Below are 16,919 nucleotides of genomic sequence, written 5' to 3'. Positions count from 1 at the left end.
ACTGTCCGCTATGAGGTAAATAACTAGAAACAACGTATCGATCCCGGGTATGTGTAGACATATGAATGCATATGTAAAGTCCAACAGTCCAGTGTGTAAAGGCGTAGGTATAGGCTGGTCATACACTCTAACGAAAGGCGTAAAGCAGGGATCATGAAAAACTAGAAGAAAAGCTGAGATTCAAACCACTATCTCGATTTTGGGTATAAAAGTCACGTAGATCAGGAGATAACGCGGCTATGGGTGGTGGGGTATCCCTGGGAAGTGGCGGTTTCAGCGTCATCGTGAATTTCATCCATCGCCCAAAGTGGTCTATGGGATAGCATATCGAAGTGGCATCCGATAGCTGCACTAAGGACCTAAGGTGCAGGTAGCTGAGAGACTGGGTCAAGTCATGAAATCGTTTAACCACCTCGTCGATAGTAGGGCGTTGAGTGGGATCATCCTGCACCATTTCTTGCATTAGAGGACGTAAAAATTCTAGACCTAGTCTTCTGTCGTGACCGTACTTGGTGGTCTGAGGGGTAAGACATTCAGCAGGCGAATCGTGAACATGGCTTAGAACACGCACATCGATGAAGTACTCTCTGAGAATATTTCCAAGGTAGTAGATGTCTGTGGGAAAAGGATTACAACTGTCCCGGCTTTCATCGTGGTGTTCGGGCGCTGTCTTGTCTTCACCACATACCACGGGCTCATCTGGGATCCCTGCAGGAGAGTCATAGCGCCTAGACTGGCCGAAGTCGATGAGGTAGTATCTGGGCCAGCATTGAGCCCGGGTAAGCCTAGGGGACACAAACTCGCTGTAGTCCGCTGCCATCCAAGGCCTCCCCGGATGAAAACCTTTGGGGTACATCTTTGTAGGATCCATCATAATGTTCCGCAGAGTGCAATCACTATAAGTTGAACATCAGTGGCTTTCGTTTTGGGTGAACGGAGAGCTGTATACCGATGGGCAACATGATGCTGATGCATGAATTGAACACCCTGTTGGGATAGTTACATTTTAGAACCTGTGTCAGTAAGGGCAATTGTATCACTGACCTCGAATATCTGACGAAAACACTCGAGTACTTCTCCCACTGTATCAAAGGGAGCATCGTTGAATAGTCTCAGTTGCGGCATCACAATAATGCCGTATTTGCCAAATTGTAGAACGTCATAAATCGGAACGCAGTGGTTTCGAGGATCAGTCGATAGAGGTGGACTGGAAAAGAATACCGCCAACTCGAATTCTGAAGTGTTTATCTCGATTTGCTTCAAGATTACAGGCTCATTGTTTTTCAAGCGTACAGCAGAGGCAAGGGTAAAACGCTTCCAAACGCCTTGAGCAAACAAAGATGACTGTAAGTAGAGGGTAACGTACTGGGAGAAGGACATCTGCTTCTTTCTCCTCGAGTTCCGTTGTGGGCGTCCATGTTGGGTCATACTTGGGGTGGATCTTGTAACCAGACTGCTCGAGAAATTCTCTCGCATCGATCCAAAATCCATCAACGACTTTCTTCAGCTGGCGTTCCAGCTCGAGATCCGGCACAATTTCTATCATGGTTCTCGCGGCATGCCAGGGTTTGGTAGGGGATCCCCCTACCGTCGACGCGGACGTAGAAATTAGGGAGACACGGCGCATTGCGCAGGGATGAGCTGGTAACTGGAATGTTGTGGACGAGCATTATACGTAATCAGTATTCGAGGTGAGGTGGTGGGGGGGAGGAAATGCGCCTCAAGCCGTGAAGCTTTGTATATCAGCTCTGTATCACCCTCGTCGAGACGACCAACAACGGTGGACAGCCGACGTCGTACAGACCCGGGGCCGAGTCCCGACGGCTATCACATGACTTGAAATGCAATTTCAAATTACACAGCTCTCTCCTTGACCTCGTTTAGTACAGCAACGTCTGCAGCTTGGCGGCTAGCCAGCGCTGCAAGTATTCTAAGGCCACCTTGTCTCTGTATACCGGAATTAACTCTCTTAACTGCACCAGCATACTCTTGTCACAGAATATTTCCGACCTACTGCCGCCGAAGTTGTGTTTGCAATGCGTTACTGTGCCACTATGCTTTTCTTACAGCCAACCGTGAATGCTGGACCTTTCTTGAGTTTTTTTGGGGGGATCAAGATGTGCACCTTGTCTCGTCACCACGCCCAGTTCAAGGAACAATCTGTAGCTACGAATACATCACGTCCGTGTATCGGTGGCGTTGGTTGGGCCGCTGTTAACTTTCCCAGCAGCTGTCCGAAGCGTGCAGCGGACACAGTCAGGCCCTTTGCGTGACCGACGTGAAATGGTGAGTCCATTCTTCTCTCTGATCACACCACCCACCTGTGATGAACCAGAATGTTCCTTTTTAATTATTTTTTCTGTGACTGAAGGTTCTGCTGTGGCAGAACGCTTCTGAATGTGCATTTATATAATCTTCTCTCTGACTATCTCCTACCTTTGCCCTGTGGATGGGTGACTACTGAGTTGCACCCTTCTTCCTTTAGATTGTCTGACCACCTGACGATGCAGCCAAGCCGGCATACATAATTCACAGTTACGAGCACCTCAAATATCTATAAAGCCGGCGCATTGTAAATTTGCTATCATCATTGGCAAATGCACCTGCTAATCTATCGACATATATTGTGTGTCTGGATCGACACTTAGACGTCGTGCGGAAGTCAGTTTTCGGCGAAGACCAAGCGTGCTACGATTTACGACAAGAAACGACACTCATACGGAGCAATATCTTTGCCGGTGTCAGTCATGAACATGAGGGTGAAGGGTTGTTAATCCAATCTTGGTCCATTCTCATACATATCGTGACAGAAGTGTCTTGATTTACTATTTCACAGTTGCGAATTCTTTGTCAATCTCCACATGGTGCTTTGCTACTCTCGACAATTGGCCTGGTCGTGGTGAGAGCGATTCAAGGATGGACCGCAAGATTATTCTACTCTATCTGCTTGCACCCCCCCACAACGCTGTCGACCAATATCCGTGCGAGAGCCGCATGCGAATGAGAGCATGCCAGGAACAGAACCCAACGAACCACTTGGTTACACTGACGTAGATGTCGAGGTGACGTATCGTTTTGATACGAAGACGCTGCAATAACGCTCTCCTCTCTTAGCAATGATTTACATTCTCTACAAGTGTTCGGCTTTCCCTCTCGGGTGGGTGATTACGACATAGTCACCCTGACTCTTAACGCCATATATTATTCTTTTCGAATTCTCGATCATACCATGCGACTTCTTCCTCTCAACACCCAACTTTTGGTTCACTATGACAGGTGATTTCGGTAGGTTTTTCAAGCCTCTGCGGGCCACATCTATATGGTTGTTCGATGCCAAGTCATGGAAGCACCACTCGACATCGTCCTCCTTTGATGTTATTAAACAAGATCGTTTCAATAAAGAGCAAGACTGGAGTCAATGCACCAGCACATCTGATCTGCGTGACATAATAATAGAGATAAGCCTTGTCGAGTCTACCGGATCTGTGAATCTTCTCTGATCCTTCCTTGAGGCAAAAGCGCCTTCAACGTCGATCTGCTGTTCATATCAACAGTTGTCTTCGTCTTACGTTCTCGGTTCCACATGTTGGGGATTTGATATCCTGATTCCACCTCGCGGCGACCATCTTGTCGAGTAACGTTTAAAAGGCACGAATCTATAGGATTAGAACTTTTACATCGTCCCCCCTTGTCCATCTCTTGAACGATGTACGGTCTTCTTGCCGTCGCCGTCCTCAGTGCTTCTAGTGCAGTTGCAACTCGCCTTGCTCTCAACGGAACTGGCAGGTAAGTATTGCGCTCTTTCATTCGTCTTATATGATTGAGCCTTTATCACAGAGCATGTGGAACGTATATCTCCGATGAACGACGAGCTGCTGCTGAGGGGCATTTTCTCGAGAACAAAATTTCAGCGTCGGCCCAGCCTACCAGCATCAACCTGTACTGGCACGTTATCGCCCAAGACAGCACTATAAGTGGTGGATATCTTCCGTATGTCAGACCTGCTACATGTTTAAGTGCGTCCACTAAGTATCTGTGTTTAAAACTTACAGGGCATCCCAGATCGCGGATTCAATTAGTGTTATGAATGCGGACTATGCCAATACTAGCATTTCTTGGGTTCTCGCTGGTACTGACTACACGATCAACTCGGATTGGTTTGCGAACGTCGGCCCTGACAGTTCTCAGCAAACTGCGATGAAACAAGCCTTGAGAGTCGGGGGCGGAAATGACCTCAACGTTTACACTGTCGGGTACGTCCGAAGATAAAACTGTAGGTATGTACTGCGTCTCACTGCAATGCCTCTACAGTTTCACCTCTGGCACTGGTGTTGGTCTTCTCGGGTACTCCACCTTCCCATACAGCTACAGCGGCGCACCTCAGGATGACGGGGTCGTCATTCTCTTCTCTTCTGTTCCCGGTGGAAGCACTACCAAGTACAATAAGGGCCGGACTTTAACGCACGAGGCTGGTCACTGGGTTGGTCTGTACCATACGTTCCAAGATGGCTGCATTGGCGCTGGAGACTTGGTTGACGACACCCCCCCTGAGGCTTCACCTGCCTTCGGTACGCAGAGTTTTGATTATGTCTGATGATTGGGGACTGACTTGTCTTCCAGGTTGCCCAACCGGGCGAGACACCTGTTCTGGTGGAGGTGTTGACCCCATCCGTGAGTCTCGTATGCTCGTCCATGTGGAATGTCGCTAAAATTTTTGTTTGGTTTCAGACAACTACATGGACTACACTTACGACAGCTGCATGAATCAGTTCACATCTGGGCAGGCAAAGCGTATGGCTGACCAGGTCCTCACCTACCGTGGTATCACAATATGAACAGAGAATGTATATGAACCCATCTTAAGCATATTACTTTCATTTACGCTTGTCACTGGATCACGCATAGATCTGAAATCAATAACCACTAGCGTCTTAAGAACATCAGTTACTTGTGCAGGGATACGCGCCTGGCTCACTCACTAGTTTTAGGTTTAGCCTTTTTCGTGGGCTTGGTATTTAGATTTTCGTAGTCCCATATGCCCTCTGAGCGACCCTCGTTCCATGAGTACTTCAGACTACCTCTTATCCGTTCCGGCTGTTCGCTGACCTGTTTTCCTGGACCAAAGCTTGAGCGTCTCGTCATAAAAGCAAGGATAGGGAAGCAGCGCACCCTTCCAGAAGAGCAACCCCCATGCTTTGCCATGCTTTCCCTCGCACTTGAACTGTGTCTTGGTGACCTTCCAGTAGCAATCTGGTATCTTCTTGCTCGTCCACCGTGTCTGGTATACATGCCTGCCCACACCGCCTAGTGGTGTCCGGGAGAGGACCTCGTATAAGTTACCGGGATTCTTCGACAATGAGGGAGGCGTATTCGAAGCGGGTATCGCCCGCTTGATTAGGCTTGCTAGGTCACGTCGCGCTAGCGTCCATAGCATGGCTGGCGGTAGAAAGAATGAAAATTTCAAAGTCCGATCCGACCTTATGCTCAGACTCGGACTGCAACCTATTCGTCACTATAGTTGCCGTCCTCGACGATGGAAATCTACTGCTACTCGAACAGAAACAGATGAATTTGGCATCCCTCTGAAACCGACGTGGTCAGTCAATGAATTGCTCTCGTCGTACCCGACACCGACGATATCCCCTGCGACACTCATTCACCTCCACGACCTTGCCGCTCTCATACCTCCCGAAGAAGGGTCCAAAAAGTTTGACAAGGTTAAAGGCGAGCTGGAAGAACTTGTACGGCTAGTTGAGGCTGTCAAGCTGGTCGATACGAAGGGTGTTGATTTGGACGCAGCAACAGAGAGGATGGATAACCGGCAGCTCAATGCACCACCATTGGATGCTTCAGGACGTTCACTTCTGAAGCACGCAGCACGTACAGTGGATGGTTTCTACGTTGTTGATGCAGACAAGAGACATTAGGTGCGTTTTCTCGTACATTCAGAACATCCTATTCTAAATTTCCCTCTATCAGGTCGAATGTGACGGCGAAGCAATTCTATTGTTGTTCCTCCTTGTTGTTGATAAAGTCAAGGGAGCAACATGGAAGCAGTACATCAGGAGTCATACAAGTCATCGATACAATCCATAATCAAAGAGAACCATGGCCTCCGGTTGACCCGAACCCGTTAGCCCCGCGAAGTGTCTCATCAAGATCCTGCAAACATTTAAGTGTTCGTGGCAGGGTACATTACGCCAATAAACTAACCTGGACTTCCAATACTTCGGGCGTCATGATTTTTTCCAGCACCAACTGTGCTATACGATCTCCTTCCTCAACTACACCGTGTGTTCATAAGCTCAATGTTCAACAATTCTATGGCGTAGTCACCTTCGAAATCCTTCTCAGAGTGGTTGAAAAGCAAGACAAAGAGTGGTCCTCGATAGTCAGCATCCACCACCCCAGCGCCCGTGGCAATCATATGCTTGGAAGCTTTCATAACTTTAGAGAAGGGTACGTGAGGAAGAAAAGAGCGCGTACCAAGGCCGCTCCTCGGTGCGACGCGACCATATGTTCCAATAGGAACAGCTAGCGACAGTTGTGTGTTGACTGCGGCCGAGCCACGAGCAGGAATAGTTTTCTTTTCAGCACTACAGCACACGTTAGTTGTCTGCACGATCAAGCCGCGTAGAGCGCGCATACCTGTACAAGTCGTAGCCCGCAGCGAGAGCGGATCCTCTTGTAGGGAGTTTTGCCTTGTCTGAAAGCCGCTTGATGAGAAGTGAAGCAGCGGGTGCAAGGGACTGAGCGGATGGAGACATTTTTCTTTTTTTGTTAGCTTGCTCTTCGATGTCGGACATGGAAGTAAAAACGAAAGAAAGAAAGAAAGTCGCGTCGCCAGAAAAGTAGATGGTCGGAGCTTGTAACCGTGGAAACTCCGATTCGGTATCGCGGTCAAGCCATTCCGGGTTCGTTGCCTGCCTCATCCACACTCTTCAACTTCTCTCCCCCCATGCGCGACCCAAAAAATAACACGAAAAGGAAGATAACAGACCATTTTAAACCGGCAGATAAGGGAAAGAAGGAGAATGCTCGCCCCGCGGCGTCAAAGAAGAGAAAGCAGGTCGATGGGCACGAACCTTGTACAAAGAAGGTCAAGGGCAATGGCGGGGACACAGCCTGCGATAGTCATCTCACCGCCCTCAACGGTCGTTTCAACGCGTCAGGTCGAGGGAGAAACGCGTCCACATCCAAATCACATTCTCCCACCTTGCCTGCTGAACGATATGCCACGCCGAAATCGATGGTAAAGGGAAAACGGAACGTCGCTCTTTATAGGAATGGGCCTGTTATTGACCTCACCCTTGACGATGCCGACAATCGTGCATCGATCCCGGGGCCCACCCATACTATTGCTCCGCCAACTCCTGCTTCTATCCCTGAGCACCGTCCAAGGCATTCTTTCAGTTCTTTTTTTTCTCACCAAGAAAATAGCGGGCAAGTTCTAAATACCCCCAGAACACCTATACGACATCACTTCACTTATTCAGCTGTATCTTTTATCCCGAATTCTGCCCCGACTCACGATTCTCCCCTGAATCGCTTGTCACGGCGTCATACTATACATATTCCTCGCTCTCCATCTGTGATACCTTCCTCTCAGCAAAGCCAGGACGACGAGTGGTTAGCCCTAAGCATCGCTCGGGTCGTAACGCCCCCAAAGGCGCCCTCTGTTGCTTCTCAGAATCTCGCCATAATCCCCCCTCTCGCATTTGACAGAAATCTTCCCAAAATTTCCTCTCCTCAGCCTGTGGACCCTCTCAAAGATAACCATGGTTTGCCAGAGGACAGCGTCGTCCCCACATCTCAGTCGCAGGAAATTTGCTTAAGCCAACTTTCTCCTCGAAAAATTCGCGCCGGCCTTCTGTTCAGCTCATATATACCCAAGCCCTGTCCCCTAGACATCGTCCCCACATCACAGAGCCAGAGCGAAGTAGAGATCACCAGTACTGAGGACATATCGTGGATCACGTCTCGATCTCTCGACAGGAAGTAAGTTACGCTGCAAACGTATGTGCTACTTTTTAGCGCTGATGATAATTTTCTGTAGCTTCGTTCGATCCGTTTCATCTAAAACCTTGCATGCACTGGGACCGTCCCAGTCTGATCCAGGCTTGGACATCACCCATTTTTTCGAAGACGATGATAACACCAACAAAGGAGTTAACCTACCTGCTACGCAGTGTACTTCCTCGACGGATTCAGACCCTGAATATGATGACAACCCTTTCTCCACGAATCCCGCAGACCGGCCACCCATAAATCTTACACAGAACTCGTCTGCAACAGAGTCGGACCCAGATTACGATGCCTACCCCTTTTCCACGAATCCTGCGGACCGACCAACTGTAGAAGAAGATGGAGACACTACCATCGTTGTGACCGGGAGCAGGACATGTCCTACGCAAAGCGAGGGAAGTCTTCCTAATATCGTCAAGGATTTCCGGGATATGTTCGGTGTTGGAGATGGAAGCTATCCTGACGATTTTCCGATGTCGCTGCGATAGTAATAGCAACATACTAGCCGATTCAGACATATGTTTTCTTGCATTAGGATAATCTCTATCATTGGCTTATTCAGATTCACGCTGTGCATTTCGAATCATAATTATGACGCATGGGTCATCCGCTTTTTTATATTAGTATACTTTCCTGCCAAGTAGTGCCATGCGCCTTTGTTTAGCGCTATGAAAAGAATCACGTAGCTGTATGATACGAAGTATTGGACCGAGACCTGCCGAGACATAACTCTCTGTTGTCGCTCACTAGATTGTATCACTTGGAGCAATATACAAAGCTATTATTTGCAAAGGTCATATATAAGGGATAAAACCTGTAATATATTGATTGAAAACGAAGTCTACATGTAACGAAAAGACTAAATTTTGATAGATGCACAACCATGATCAGTTGTCATTTGCCAGGCGTCGAATTTTCGGTCAATTAGACATCTTGGAACATTTCTGTATCCTCTTTATGCGTATCGGTACTGGAATGCTCGGTATCACAGCGGTCTGTGAGACGGCCGATCCGAATATGAACCGGCGGAGAACGCATCTCGAGTGAGCTTCTCTCCCGTGGAGAAAAGGTAGACAAAGTGGCCGTCCCCCCTCCGTATTGTGAATCAGCTATGCCTTTCCTTGGTCGCAAATTTTGCATCCAAGCAATACGAAGAAGAACTGTGAAGAACACAATAGAAATGATTGAAGGCAGCTGGTACGAAAATGGACACATGAGCTGGCGTAGGATCAGGCAAGGGGAAAACACCTTACGGAGTTGTCGAAAACGTATTCGAACCTGGAACCCAATATATCGGTGATGAAGGCGACAAAAACCCAGACGCTGTACAGCAACCCGGTGTCCAACATGACAACCAGGAGAGGTTTCAACATGGTTATACTCATCCGTGATCCCCCCGACTCGTTCTCCAATTTCCAGAGACGATAGGCCAGGAGGACTTCCAAGATTTATTAGTAGGGGTCTATATAAGCCCACTGCGTTGTGCTTACAAGTCGACAGTATATTGCAAGACATAGTCAATGATAATGCTGCCGTGGACCATGCTTGTACGCTTGGAGCAAAGAGACCCTCAAGAGATGGCTCGGTGTCTCTCATAGAAAGAAGCTCCCCAACGGCTGCGACTAGAAATGCAAGTTAACGGGGTATTCCGAACGGGTTTATAGATAATGGCTTCACCTATGAATCCAATCCAAATTACAATTGGAGGAACGACAATCCAGGGCGTTTGCCAAAAAACATAGGCACGCCATATCTAGAAGGTGTTGAGCAATTGGATTTCAGCCGGGTGACAACAGCTCCATACCACGATGGCATCACCGAGAGCAACTTGAAGATCCCATGCAATGTTCCTCAGTAAGACGGCCGTTGTGGTGACGTTTTCAAAGAATGCGCTGGGACCGCCAGGGTACGAATCTGTAAGTCTAACAAAACCATCATACCTGCGCCGGATGCCGACGACAGTGTACTGCATTCGGGACCATTCAGTGAAGAAAAGAACAGTGCAAGATAGAAAGAACAGACCATGGTTTGGAAAGCGAAAAGAAACACAGCAAAGAAGAGGACAAGCTTGTTGACCTGAGACCATGGTTTTCCTCGGAGCAGAGTCCAAATTGTGATCATAAATCCAAGCACGGAGAAACCTGTGCGTGTCCCGCAATGTAAGCAGTGGAATTGCGGTGGGAAGATGAGTAGATACCGTATAGAAACACTTCGAAGACTGCAAGAACATATTGTGCATTTTCGGGCGACAGAGAGTCAACCATGGGTGGAATGAGCCTCAAGAAAAGAAACGCCTTGAGAGTGAGCCTACTGCATGCACGGGTCTTATGTTAGCCTATTAACGCAGTTTTCCACGCTAACAAGAATCACCGAGGAAAGTTTTGGCTGATACACAATCTAATGTATTCTGCAGAGTCCGATGACAGAGGTGCGTTCAAAGATAGCGGTTGGGCAGTGGTTTAGATATCGATGCTCCAATGAAAATACGAGAAACATGATTGCCGTTGGAATGCAGAGACTGAAAGCTAGCGGTGCCGTGAAACATGTGAACTAGATCCCATGGATCTTGAATATCAACATGAAAAAATGATTGAGACGAATGATAGTGACAGGATACTCCCGATACTCCCGACTGCGGTCGTGCTTGAGAGAGAGGAACCAAAAGAGGCGAAGTCCAAAATATCCAGGGCTACTTATTATCACATGAGTTGACAGCAGTGTGAATGCCTGGCAGACTTTCTGTGGCCATGATTTATCATGAAGTGACGGCATGAGAATACTGTGCTTGCACAGAGTCAATCGTAGCAGTTCCTGTTGCCTCAGATATTCGTAAAGTTTCCAAGCTGAAATGCGCAGTCTCAAACCTAGTTATGCCGACCAGCCGTAGGTGTGAATGACTGATGGCATTCAGTTGGCAATACATCAAAGCCAAGCTGACGACCGAGATGTCTACCAAACCCTAAGTCGTCTCAAGGTAAATAGGTTCTCGCGCGCGACTTTACGATAACGGTAGACGAATGTAGAGCGCATAGATACCAACAGTCCGCGAGCGAGCCGTTGTGGGTATACTATTAAACGTGCTGTGACGATCAGGATATAATAACAAAAGTCTGCTTCATATAATCCAATATATAGACCAGCTAACTCACTGTGTGTACTACAAGTTTGTCTTGCCCAAGGCAAGGGGTATCGAACTGATGCTGGTGGGAGGTATCATGCCGACTTCGGTCACAACTGCCGTGATACTCGCAGGAGGGGTCACATCATAGAGTGGATTCAATATTTCTAACGTCGGATTTGGCTTTGGTTCCGAAGGCGAGAACTTTGCCGGGGCTGATCGAATACAATGTTGGTAGGCATCCGATCAAAATGTAGCCCACGTACCTAACTCATTCTTTCCGAATCCATCCAGCATGACAGTCTCGCTAAACTTGTACGTCTCACAACAGACTACAACAGGCACTCCATGGGCCTTGGCCATCATTGCGACCAACGCGGTCCCAGCTCTTGAATACACTGCGCCATTAGAGTGAAGCGAATGCGCACCAACCAGAACGGTTGTTGCTTCGGAAACGACAGAAGGAAGAGCGGAAAGAAATGCGTATGTACAAGGTATTGGAGGTTCTGTCGATGTGAGTGCGTGCAGAAGCTTTTTCCCTTCCAGAAGTGGCCTCGAGTCGACTACGATGACAGAAAATCGTTTCCCTTCAGAGTGCGCGTGCAAAAGGATCTTTTGAACTAATGAGGACCTTTAATAAGAAGATTTAGAACTGGGAATGAGGCGAGAAAAAAGGTCTGAACCTGGCATGTGTAAGAATAATATCGCCATCCTTGATCTTCCTGCCAGCTAAGTCTTGAATGACTTCGTCCGCAATTATTATTCGGTCACGAATGTAATTGTCGATTTTCTGACAAAGTGAGTCCTTGGCCTACAAGGCATCAATGAAAAGTTCCAGAACAGCAGAAGGCGCATACATCTTGTTCGGGTAAGTCGATGTCAGACCCGCTAATTTCCAGCTTCAGCTGTCGGATGGCGTTTCCCATGGTGACGGACATAGGTCTGGCAGATACAAGGTATGTTATCTGAGGTGAGATATGTGTCATTAGATGTCGTGACAGCGTGTTATTAGGAGGTGTCGTATAGTCTTGGATGACCTGGAGGTCCCTAAGTGGAAAATAGAATAGAGGTAAAATTTTGCGCACCGATTTGAACGCAGAAAGAGTGGAAATACAACGTGCGTTGGCACCACATATTTTGAATTCTGAGAACAGTAAACCAAGCCTGACAATTGCCGGATGTATGTCTCCCTTCACCCCAGCTCCCAGCGGTTTCGGTGCGCCAAAGTGGGAAAATATCCGTAATCCACGCGATTTTTGGGCTTCAACACTATCCGCAGCAGCAACGGCTATGGACAAAGCAGCATCCTTGGCCGCTAGCGATGCGTCTTTTCCTATCGATGCAGCAGGCTTGTTCGCGTCCACGGCCTGAGATTTCTTTTGTGGTGTCGATGTTTGCTTAGATTTTGAGGATGATGCGGCAGCATTCGTGGAGCCTTGTGGTTGTTGCTTTTGGGCCAATTTTGCAGCTCGTTGTCGTTCCTGCAGCTCGCGACGTTCAGCCTTGGTCATCGATTTCTGAGACGGCTGGGAAGCTGATTTGAAACTAGGCGTTATGGTACCATCCTTGGATGCAGATGCGGCAGTAGTTGCAGGCATAACAAATAGACGTGAAAAACTAGGCAAAGGAAGTGATAATGCAGGAGATGAGCAAACGTACTGCAACGAGTCAGAACTGTTTTGTTGTCAGTGATATTTATTTACTTATTTAGTTTTTAATATTTGCTTACGTGTGCAACACTACCCAGTGAAAATGAAAGCTTACACAGTGACGACAACCATCGTTCTTTCGCAAGCCACGGATTCTTTCACTCTGGCGACATAAACTCGAGGATTATCTTTATTTCTACTTCTCCTCTTTCTAAGGTCGAGCAATGGTGAAAAAACCCGCTCCTGAGACTTGATGAACTCGCTAACTGTCATCCTAGGGTGTCCCTGCTCTGTTCCGTTGGCTCAGCAAAAAGTACCCTAAAATCAGTTAGTGGGGCAACAAAATGCAGAGGAAAAGGCTTTCTGACACTCCATCTTCTTAGTCTATGAGGTTGCCGAAGACGAAGTCACTATTCGAACGGGGGATCCAGGTGATCCAGAGGCCGAGTCTATTGATATTCCTGTCAACATGGCGGACCCTAATCCCAATGGGACGGAATTCGACAATCTGTATCTCGACATGAACGGCATTGTGCGTCCGCTGTCTCTTGCACCTTACCTCTCTCACTTCTAGAACTAGGTTCATCCATGTACTCACCCCGAAGGAAAGGTATGTGGACAAAATGCCTGTTATATTTCTGATTATAAGATGTCGAATTCTAGCCTGCACCGGAGACCGAAGAGGACATGATGATAGAGATATTCAAGTATACCGAGAGAGTTGTAAACATGATTCGCCCTCGAAAGCTATTGTTTATGGCGATCGGTGAGTCAATAATGAGCTACGTGACTCTTGGCTCTTTCTTACTGCTGACTCAGATGGCGTTGCACCTCGAGCAAAGATGAATCAGCAAAGGTCTCGGCGTTTTCGTGCCGCCCAGGAAGCCAAAGATAAAGAAGAAGCACGGAAGGAATCTGTAGCTCTGTGGGAATGTGCGTTTTTTTAAATTATTGCATGTTAAGTATTCCTGACATATGAGGCAGCAATGGGCAAGGTAATCAATGCAGACGAAAAGAACAAAAAGGCCTGGGATTCCAACGCTATCACTCCAGGCACCCCGTTTATGGATCTATTAGCGAGTTCCCTCCGGTACTGGGTTGTCCAAAAGATGAATTCAGACGCCGGTTGGAAGAATGTACGTTTGCTGCATAGCTCGACTTCTTGTGCTAATTATTATTTTGCAAAGATCCAAGTTATTATCTCTGATGCGAACGTTCCTGGTGAAGGAGAGCACAAAATCATGGATTTCATAAGACGCCAAAGGGTCAACCCAGGACATGACCCGAACACACGGCATGTGATATATGGACTGGTACGTGCCACTTTGTGTAATAGAATCGAAGTCTCACATACTCTTTCCCTCCCAGGATGCTGATCTTATTATGCTTGCACTAGCTACACACGAACCTCATTTCCGAGTACTACGAGAGGATGTGTTTTCCGACGCCAATTCGACCAGCTGCCGAAAGTGTGGCCAAGAGGGCCACTATGCTGCTCATTGTACAGTGCCTGAAGACGAAATACAAAAGAAAGCATCTGCTGTTGTACAGAAACCCAAACCATTTATTTTCCTCGATGTCGCTGTTCTTCGCGAGTATCTCGAAGTCGAGCTCGATGCACCCCAAGCAGCCTTCCCTTTTGATCTGGAAAGAGCAATTGATGACTGGGTGCTTCTCATCTTCTTTGTCGGAAACGATTTTTTACCCCATCTCCCATCACTTGAGATTCGCGAAGGCGCCATTGATACCCTACTGAGGATATGGAAGCAAGAACTACCTAGGATGGGTGGCTATCTTGCAAATCACGGCCAACTTGAGCTGTCTCGTGTACAGATCATTCTTGAAGGTCTCGCAAGGAGAGAAGATGAGATTTTTAAACGTCGACGTGAAGGTCTGTGCTGCGGCCCTAACTAAACCCCCTTTTTCTTGCTTTGAAAAAGACATTAAATAACCATCTATCTGATTATAGCTGAAGATCGCCAAGACGCAAACGCCAAACGTCGTAAGTTGGAGATGCAAAACGGAAAAACTGTCACTGTTGGACTTCCCTCCTCTGTTTCCCAGACAGGTGGTCCGACACCTTCGAATAACTCTGGCTCTCATCCAGTGCACCCTTCCCTTCCCCAGCGTCCTGATTTCGCTGCGAATGCCGATTCCATTGGCCTGGGTGGTCCCCGAACAACACAGTCTCAACTAAACCTGTCTGCTGCGACACAGGCTTTGGCCGGTTCCAACCGTGACGTTGTCGCTAACATCCGTGCCATTCGAATGGCAAACATGAGCGCCGCTGAAATGCTCAAAGCTGAGCTTTCCGGAAAACCTGATCTATCACTTCCCGCGAAACCGCCAGCAACGGCTGATGTACCTTCGGCAACTCTAGATGCTTCTCGCATGAGGTCACCTTCTTCCCGGCCCACTGCTACTATTATGCAGGTGGATCCTTCGCTTAGCCAGGATATTTCCATGGAATCTATCACGGATGTTCCGCAAACAGACGATGATAGCGTTGTAGCTGGAACCAAACGCAAAGTGGAGGAAGGTCCTGATGCTGATGATGACACTCTGCCTGATGAGGAAGAGGAAGATCCAGCGAATGACAACATCTCCTCATTATCCTTTAAGGTCAATGCCGACGGAAGCGTAGATCAAGAAGATACTGTGAAGTATGTCAGGGCCTAGATTTCATCAATCGCAGTGCTAAGCATTTTATTGTAGGTTGTGGGAGCCCGGTCATAAGGAACGGTATTACCGCCAAAAGTTTGGGGTGGAACTATCCGATATGGAGTTCAAGAAAGCGTACGTTTCGTGTTACGAAAGTATTCAATCAATTCACACTCTATTCCAGCCTAGTCAAAAATTACGTTGAAGGGATGGCATGGGTGCTTAGGTATTATTATCAAGGGGTGGGTTATCGTTACCTTGTTTGACACGTTGAAACTCATAGTATGGTATAGGCGCCGTCGTGGCAGTGGTATTACCCGCATCATTTTGCTCCCTTTGCCTCAGATTTCGTTGAGATCGATGCCTTGGACATTAAATTCGATCTCGGCGAACCCTTCAAACCCTTTGAACAGTTGATGGGCGTGTTCCCTGCTGCAAGGTTCGTATCTGTTTACAGTTCAATTTAGAGCACTGATGCGATAAATTTACAGTCGAGTACACATACCAGCTGTATTCCACAGCCTTATGATTGCTGATGACTCGCCCATCATTGACTACTATCCCGAGTCATTTCAAATCGACATGAACGGGAAGAAAATGTCGTGGCAAGGTGTTGCTTTGCTTCCATTCATAGATGAGAAGCGTCTTTTGTCAGCCATGGCAAAGCACTATGGTGGTCTCACCGAAGATGAAGTTCGCCGTAACTCCTGGGGCAATTCGATTATTTTTGCATCTGATGATCATCCCATATATCCCTTTTACGAGCAATTGTATGGGAAACGCAAGTCGAATAAGGTCAGAACTGAATACGACCGAAGGCTCATCTACTGACATCGTTCACAGGCTGTGACCATTGATACGTCTCTCAGTAAAGGAATCAGTGGGAGTGTTCTTCCCAACCCTGACTGTCTACCTGGTTCAACGTATTACAACCCTCTCACGAATCAAGATCTTCCAGACATCAGGAATGATCGTTCTTTGTCAGTAATCTATTTCTTCCCCAAGCAAATAAGCCCCCACCGGTCAGTAATGTTACCGGGAGTAAAGAAGTCTCCTCGTGTCCTTCAGGCCCATGATCTCGAAATGACTCGCAGCGGCGGAAGAGGTCGAGGTCGTGGTGGCTGGGATCGTGGTGGTGGCAGGGGTGGGGGGAGAAGCAATGGAAATGATCGGCCAAGGGCAGGTGACCCGTTCCACTCGCGGCCTAGCTTGTACAGCCCTCCGTCTCGAGGCAATGATAGAGGGTATGAGGGACGAGGTGGTGGTAGTAACACTTATTACCCAAGCTCGTATCCACCACGACCACCGCCGCCTCCACCGCAGCAGTACGGAGGAGGTGGATATGGTGGATATGGTGGCGATGCAGGTGCCTATGGTGGATATGGTAGCGGCACTTATGGAGGCGGTCGCTCTGCATACGGAGTAGACTCTGGTGCACCTCGAGGTGGTCCACCGCCCAACTCTTA

General features: G+C 47.9%; 9 protein-coding genes across 9 annotated transcripts; 4 read left to right on the top strand and 5 right to left on the bottom strand.

The window, feature by feature from the left end:
• Positions 1 to 151: 151 nt before the first annotated feature.
• On the bottom strand, positions 152 to 1,546 carry BT62DRAFT_979402 (kinase-like protein; the record flags this gene model as incomplete). The annotated part of the gene is made up of 5 exons (XM_043189432.1): positions 152 to 517; positions 572 to 896; positions 950 to 987; positions 1,045 to 1,314; positions 1,367 to 1,546. 5 exons carry the CDS (start codon positions 1,544 to 1,546, stop codon positions 152 to 154), a joined length of 1,179 nt encoding a protein of 392 aa, XP_043042907.1.
• Positions 1,547 to 3,706: 2,160 nt separating this feature from the next.
• On the top strand, positions 3,707 to 4,835 carry BT62DRAFT_1002979 (metalloprotease; the record flags this gene model as incomplete). The annotated part of the gene is made up of 6 exons (XM_043176893.1): positions 3,707 to 3,786; positions 3,838 to 3,990; positions 4,053 to 4,253; positions 4,312 to 4,568; positions 4,621 to 4,671; positions 4,729 to 4,835. 6 exons carry the CDS (start codon positions 3,707 to 3,709, stop codon positions 4,833 to 4,835), a joined length of 849 nt encoding a protein of 282 aa, XP_043042906.1.
• Positions 4,808 to 5,451, bottom strand: BT62DRAFT_964569 (uncharacterized protein). The gene is made up of 3 exons (XM_043188737.1): positions 5,170 to 5,451; positions 4,980 to 5,114; positions 4,808 to 4,930 (listed from the first exon to the last, which is right to left on the bottom strand). Exons 1-3 carry the CDS (start codon positions 5,432 to 5,434, stop codon positions 4,914 to 4,916), a joined length of 417 nt encoding a protein of 138 aa, XP_043042905.1. The 5' UTR covers positions 5,435 to 5,451; the 3' UTR covers positions 4,808 to 4,913.
• Positions 5,452 to 6,122, top strand: BT62DRAFT_945640 (uncharacterized protein). Its single transcript, XM_043187955.1, has 2 exons — positions 5,452 to 5,927; positions 5,980 to 6,122. Exon 1 carries the CDS (start codon positions 5,481 to 5,483, stop codon positions 5,925 to 5,927), a length of 447 nt encoding a protein of 148 aa, XP_043042904.1. The 5' UTR covers positions 5,452 to 5,480; the 3' UTR covers positions 5,980 to 6,122.
• On the bottom strand, positions 5,986 to 6,818 carry BT62DRAFT_929369 (dUTP pyrophosphatase). Its single transcript, XM_043185707.1, has 5 exons — positions 6,649 to 6,818; positions 6,487 to 6,596; positions 6,337 to 6,438; positions 6,214 to 6,284; positions 5,986 to 6,162 (listed from the first exon to the last, which is right to left on the bottom strand). The coding sequence occupies exons 1-5, from the start codon at positions 6,804 to 6,806 to the stop codon at positions 6,097 to 6,099; spliced, it is 507 nt and encodes a 168-aa protein (XP_043042903.1). The 5' UTR covers positions 6,807 to 6,818; the 3' UTR covers positions 5,986 to 6,096.
• A 431-nt stretch (positions 6,819 to 7,249) lies between these two features.
• Positions 7,250 to 8,766, top strand: BT62DRAFT_992411 (uncharacterized protein; the record flags this gene model as incomplete). Its single annotated transcript, XM_043190337.1, has 3 exons — positions 7,250 to 7,447; positions 7,610 to 7,998; positions 8,057 to 8,766. 3 exons carry the CDS (start codon positions 7,250 to 7,252, stop codon positions 8,511 to 8,513), a joined length of 1,044 nt encoding a protein of 347 aa, XP_043042902.1. The 3' UTR covers positions 8,514 to 8,766.
• Positions 8,767 to 8,949: 183 nt separating this feature from the next.
• BT62DRAFT_1002975 (uncharacterized protein) lies at positions 8,950 to 10,289 on the bottom strand (the record flags this gene model as incomplete). Its single annotated transcript, XM_043176892.1, has 7 exons — positions 8,950 to 9,219; positions 9,279 to 9,463; positions 9,516 to 9,647; positions 9,703 to 9,778; positions 9,830 to 9,991; positions 10,048 to 10,166; positions 10,223 to 10,289. The coding sequence occupies 7 exons, from the start codon at positions 10,287 to 10,289 to the stop codon at positions 8,950 to 8,952; spliced, it is 1,011 nt and encodes a 336-aa protein (XP_043042901.1).
• Positions 10,290 to 11,182: 893 nt separating this feature from the next.
• BT62DRAFT_888365 (IF-2B-domain-containing protein) lies at positions 11,183 to 12,654 on the bottom strand (the record flags this gene model as incomplete). Its single annotated transcript, XM_043182958.1, has 5 exons — positions 11,183 to 11,358; positions 11,410 to 11,774; positions 11,827 to 11,954; positions 12,001 to 12,180; positions 12,229 to 12,654. 5 exons carry the CDS (start codon positions 12,652 to 12,654, stop codon positions 11,183 to 11,185), a joined length of 1,275 nt encoding a protein of 424 aa, XP_043042900.1.
• A 2,092-nt stretch (positions 12,655 to 14,746) lies between these two features.
• BT62DRAFT_682247 (uncharacterized protein) lies at positions 14,747 to 15,650 on the top strand. The gene has a single exon (XM_043181856.1). The coding sequence runs from the start codon at positions 14,806 to 14,808 to the stop codon at positions 15,469 to 15,471; it is 666 nt and encodes a 221-aa protein (XP_043042899.1). The 5' UTR covers positions 14,747 to 14,805; the 3' UTR covers positions 15,472 to 15,650.
• Positions 15,651 to 16,919: the final 1,269 nt, after the last annotated feature.

This window comes from Guyanagaster necrorhizus, assembly GCF_019112545.1.
Source record: "Guyanagaster necrorhizus MCA 3950 unplaced genomic scaffold BT62scaffold_6, whole genome shotgun sequence".
Taxonomy (NCBI): Eukaryota; Fungi; Basidiomycota; class Agaricomycetes; order Agaricales; family Physalacriaceae; genus Guyanagaster; species Guyanagaster necrorhizus.
This window is presented reverse-complemented; position numbering and strand designations above follow the sequence as displayed.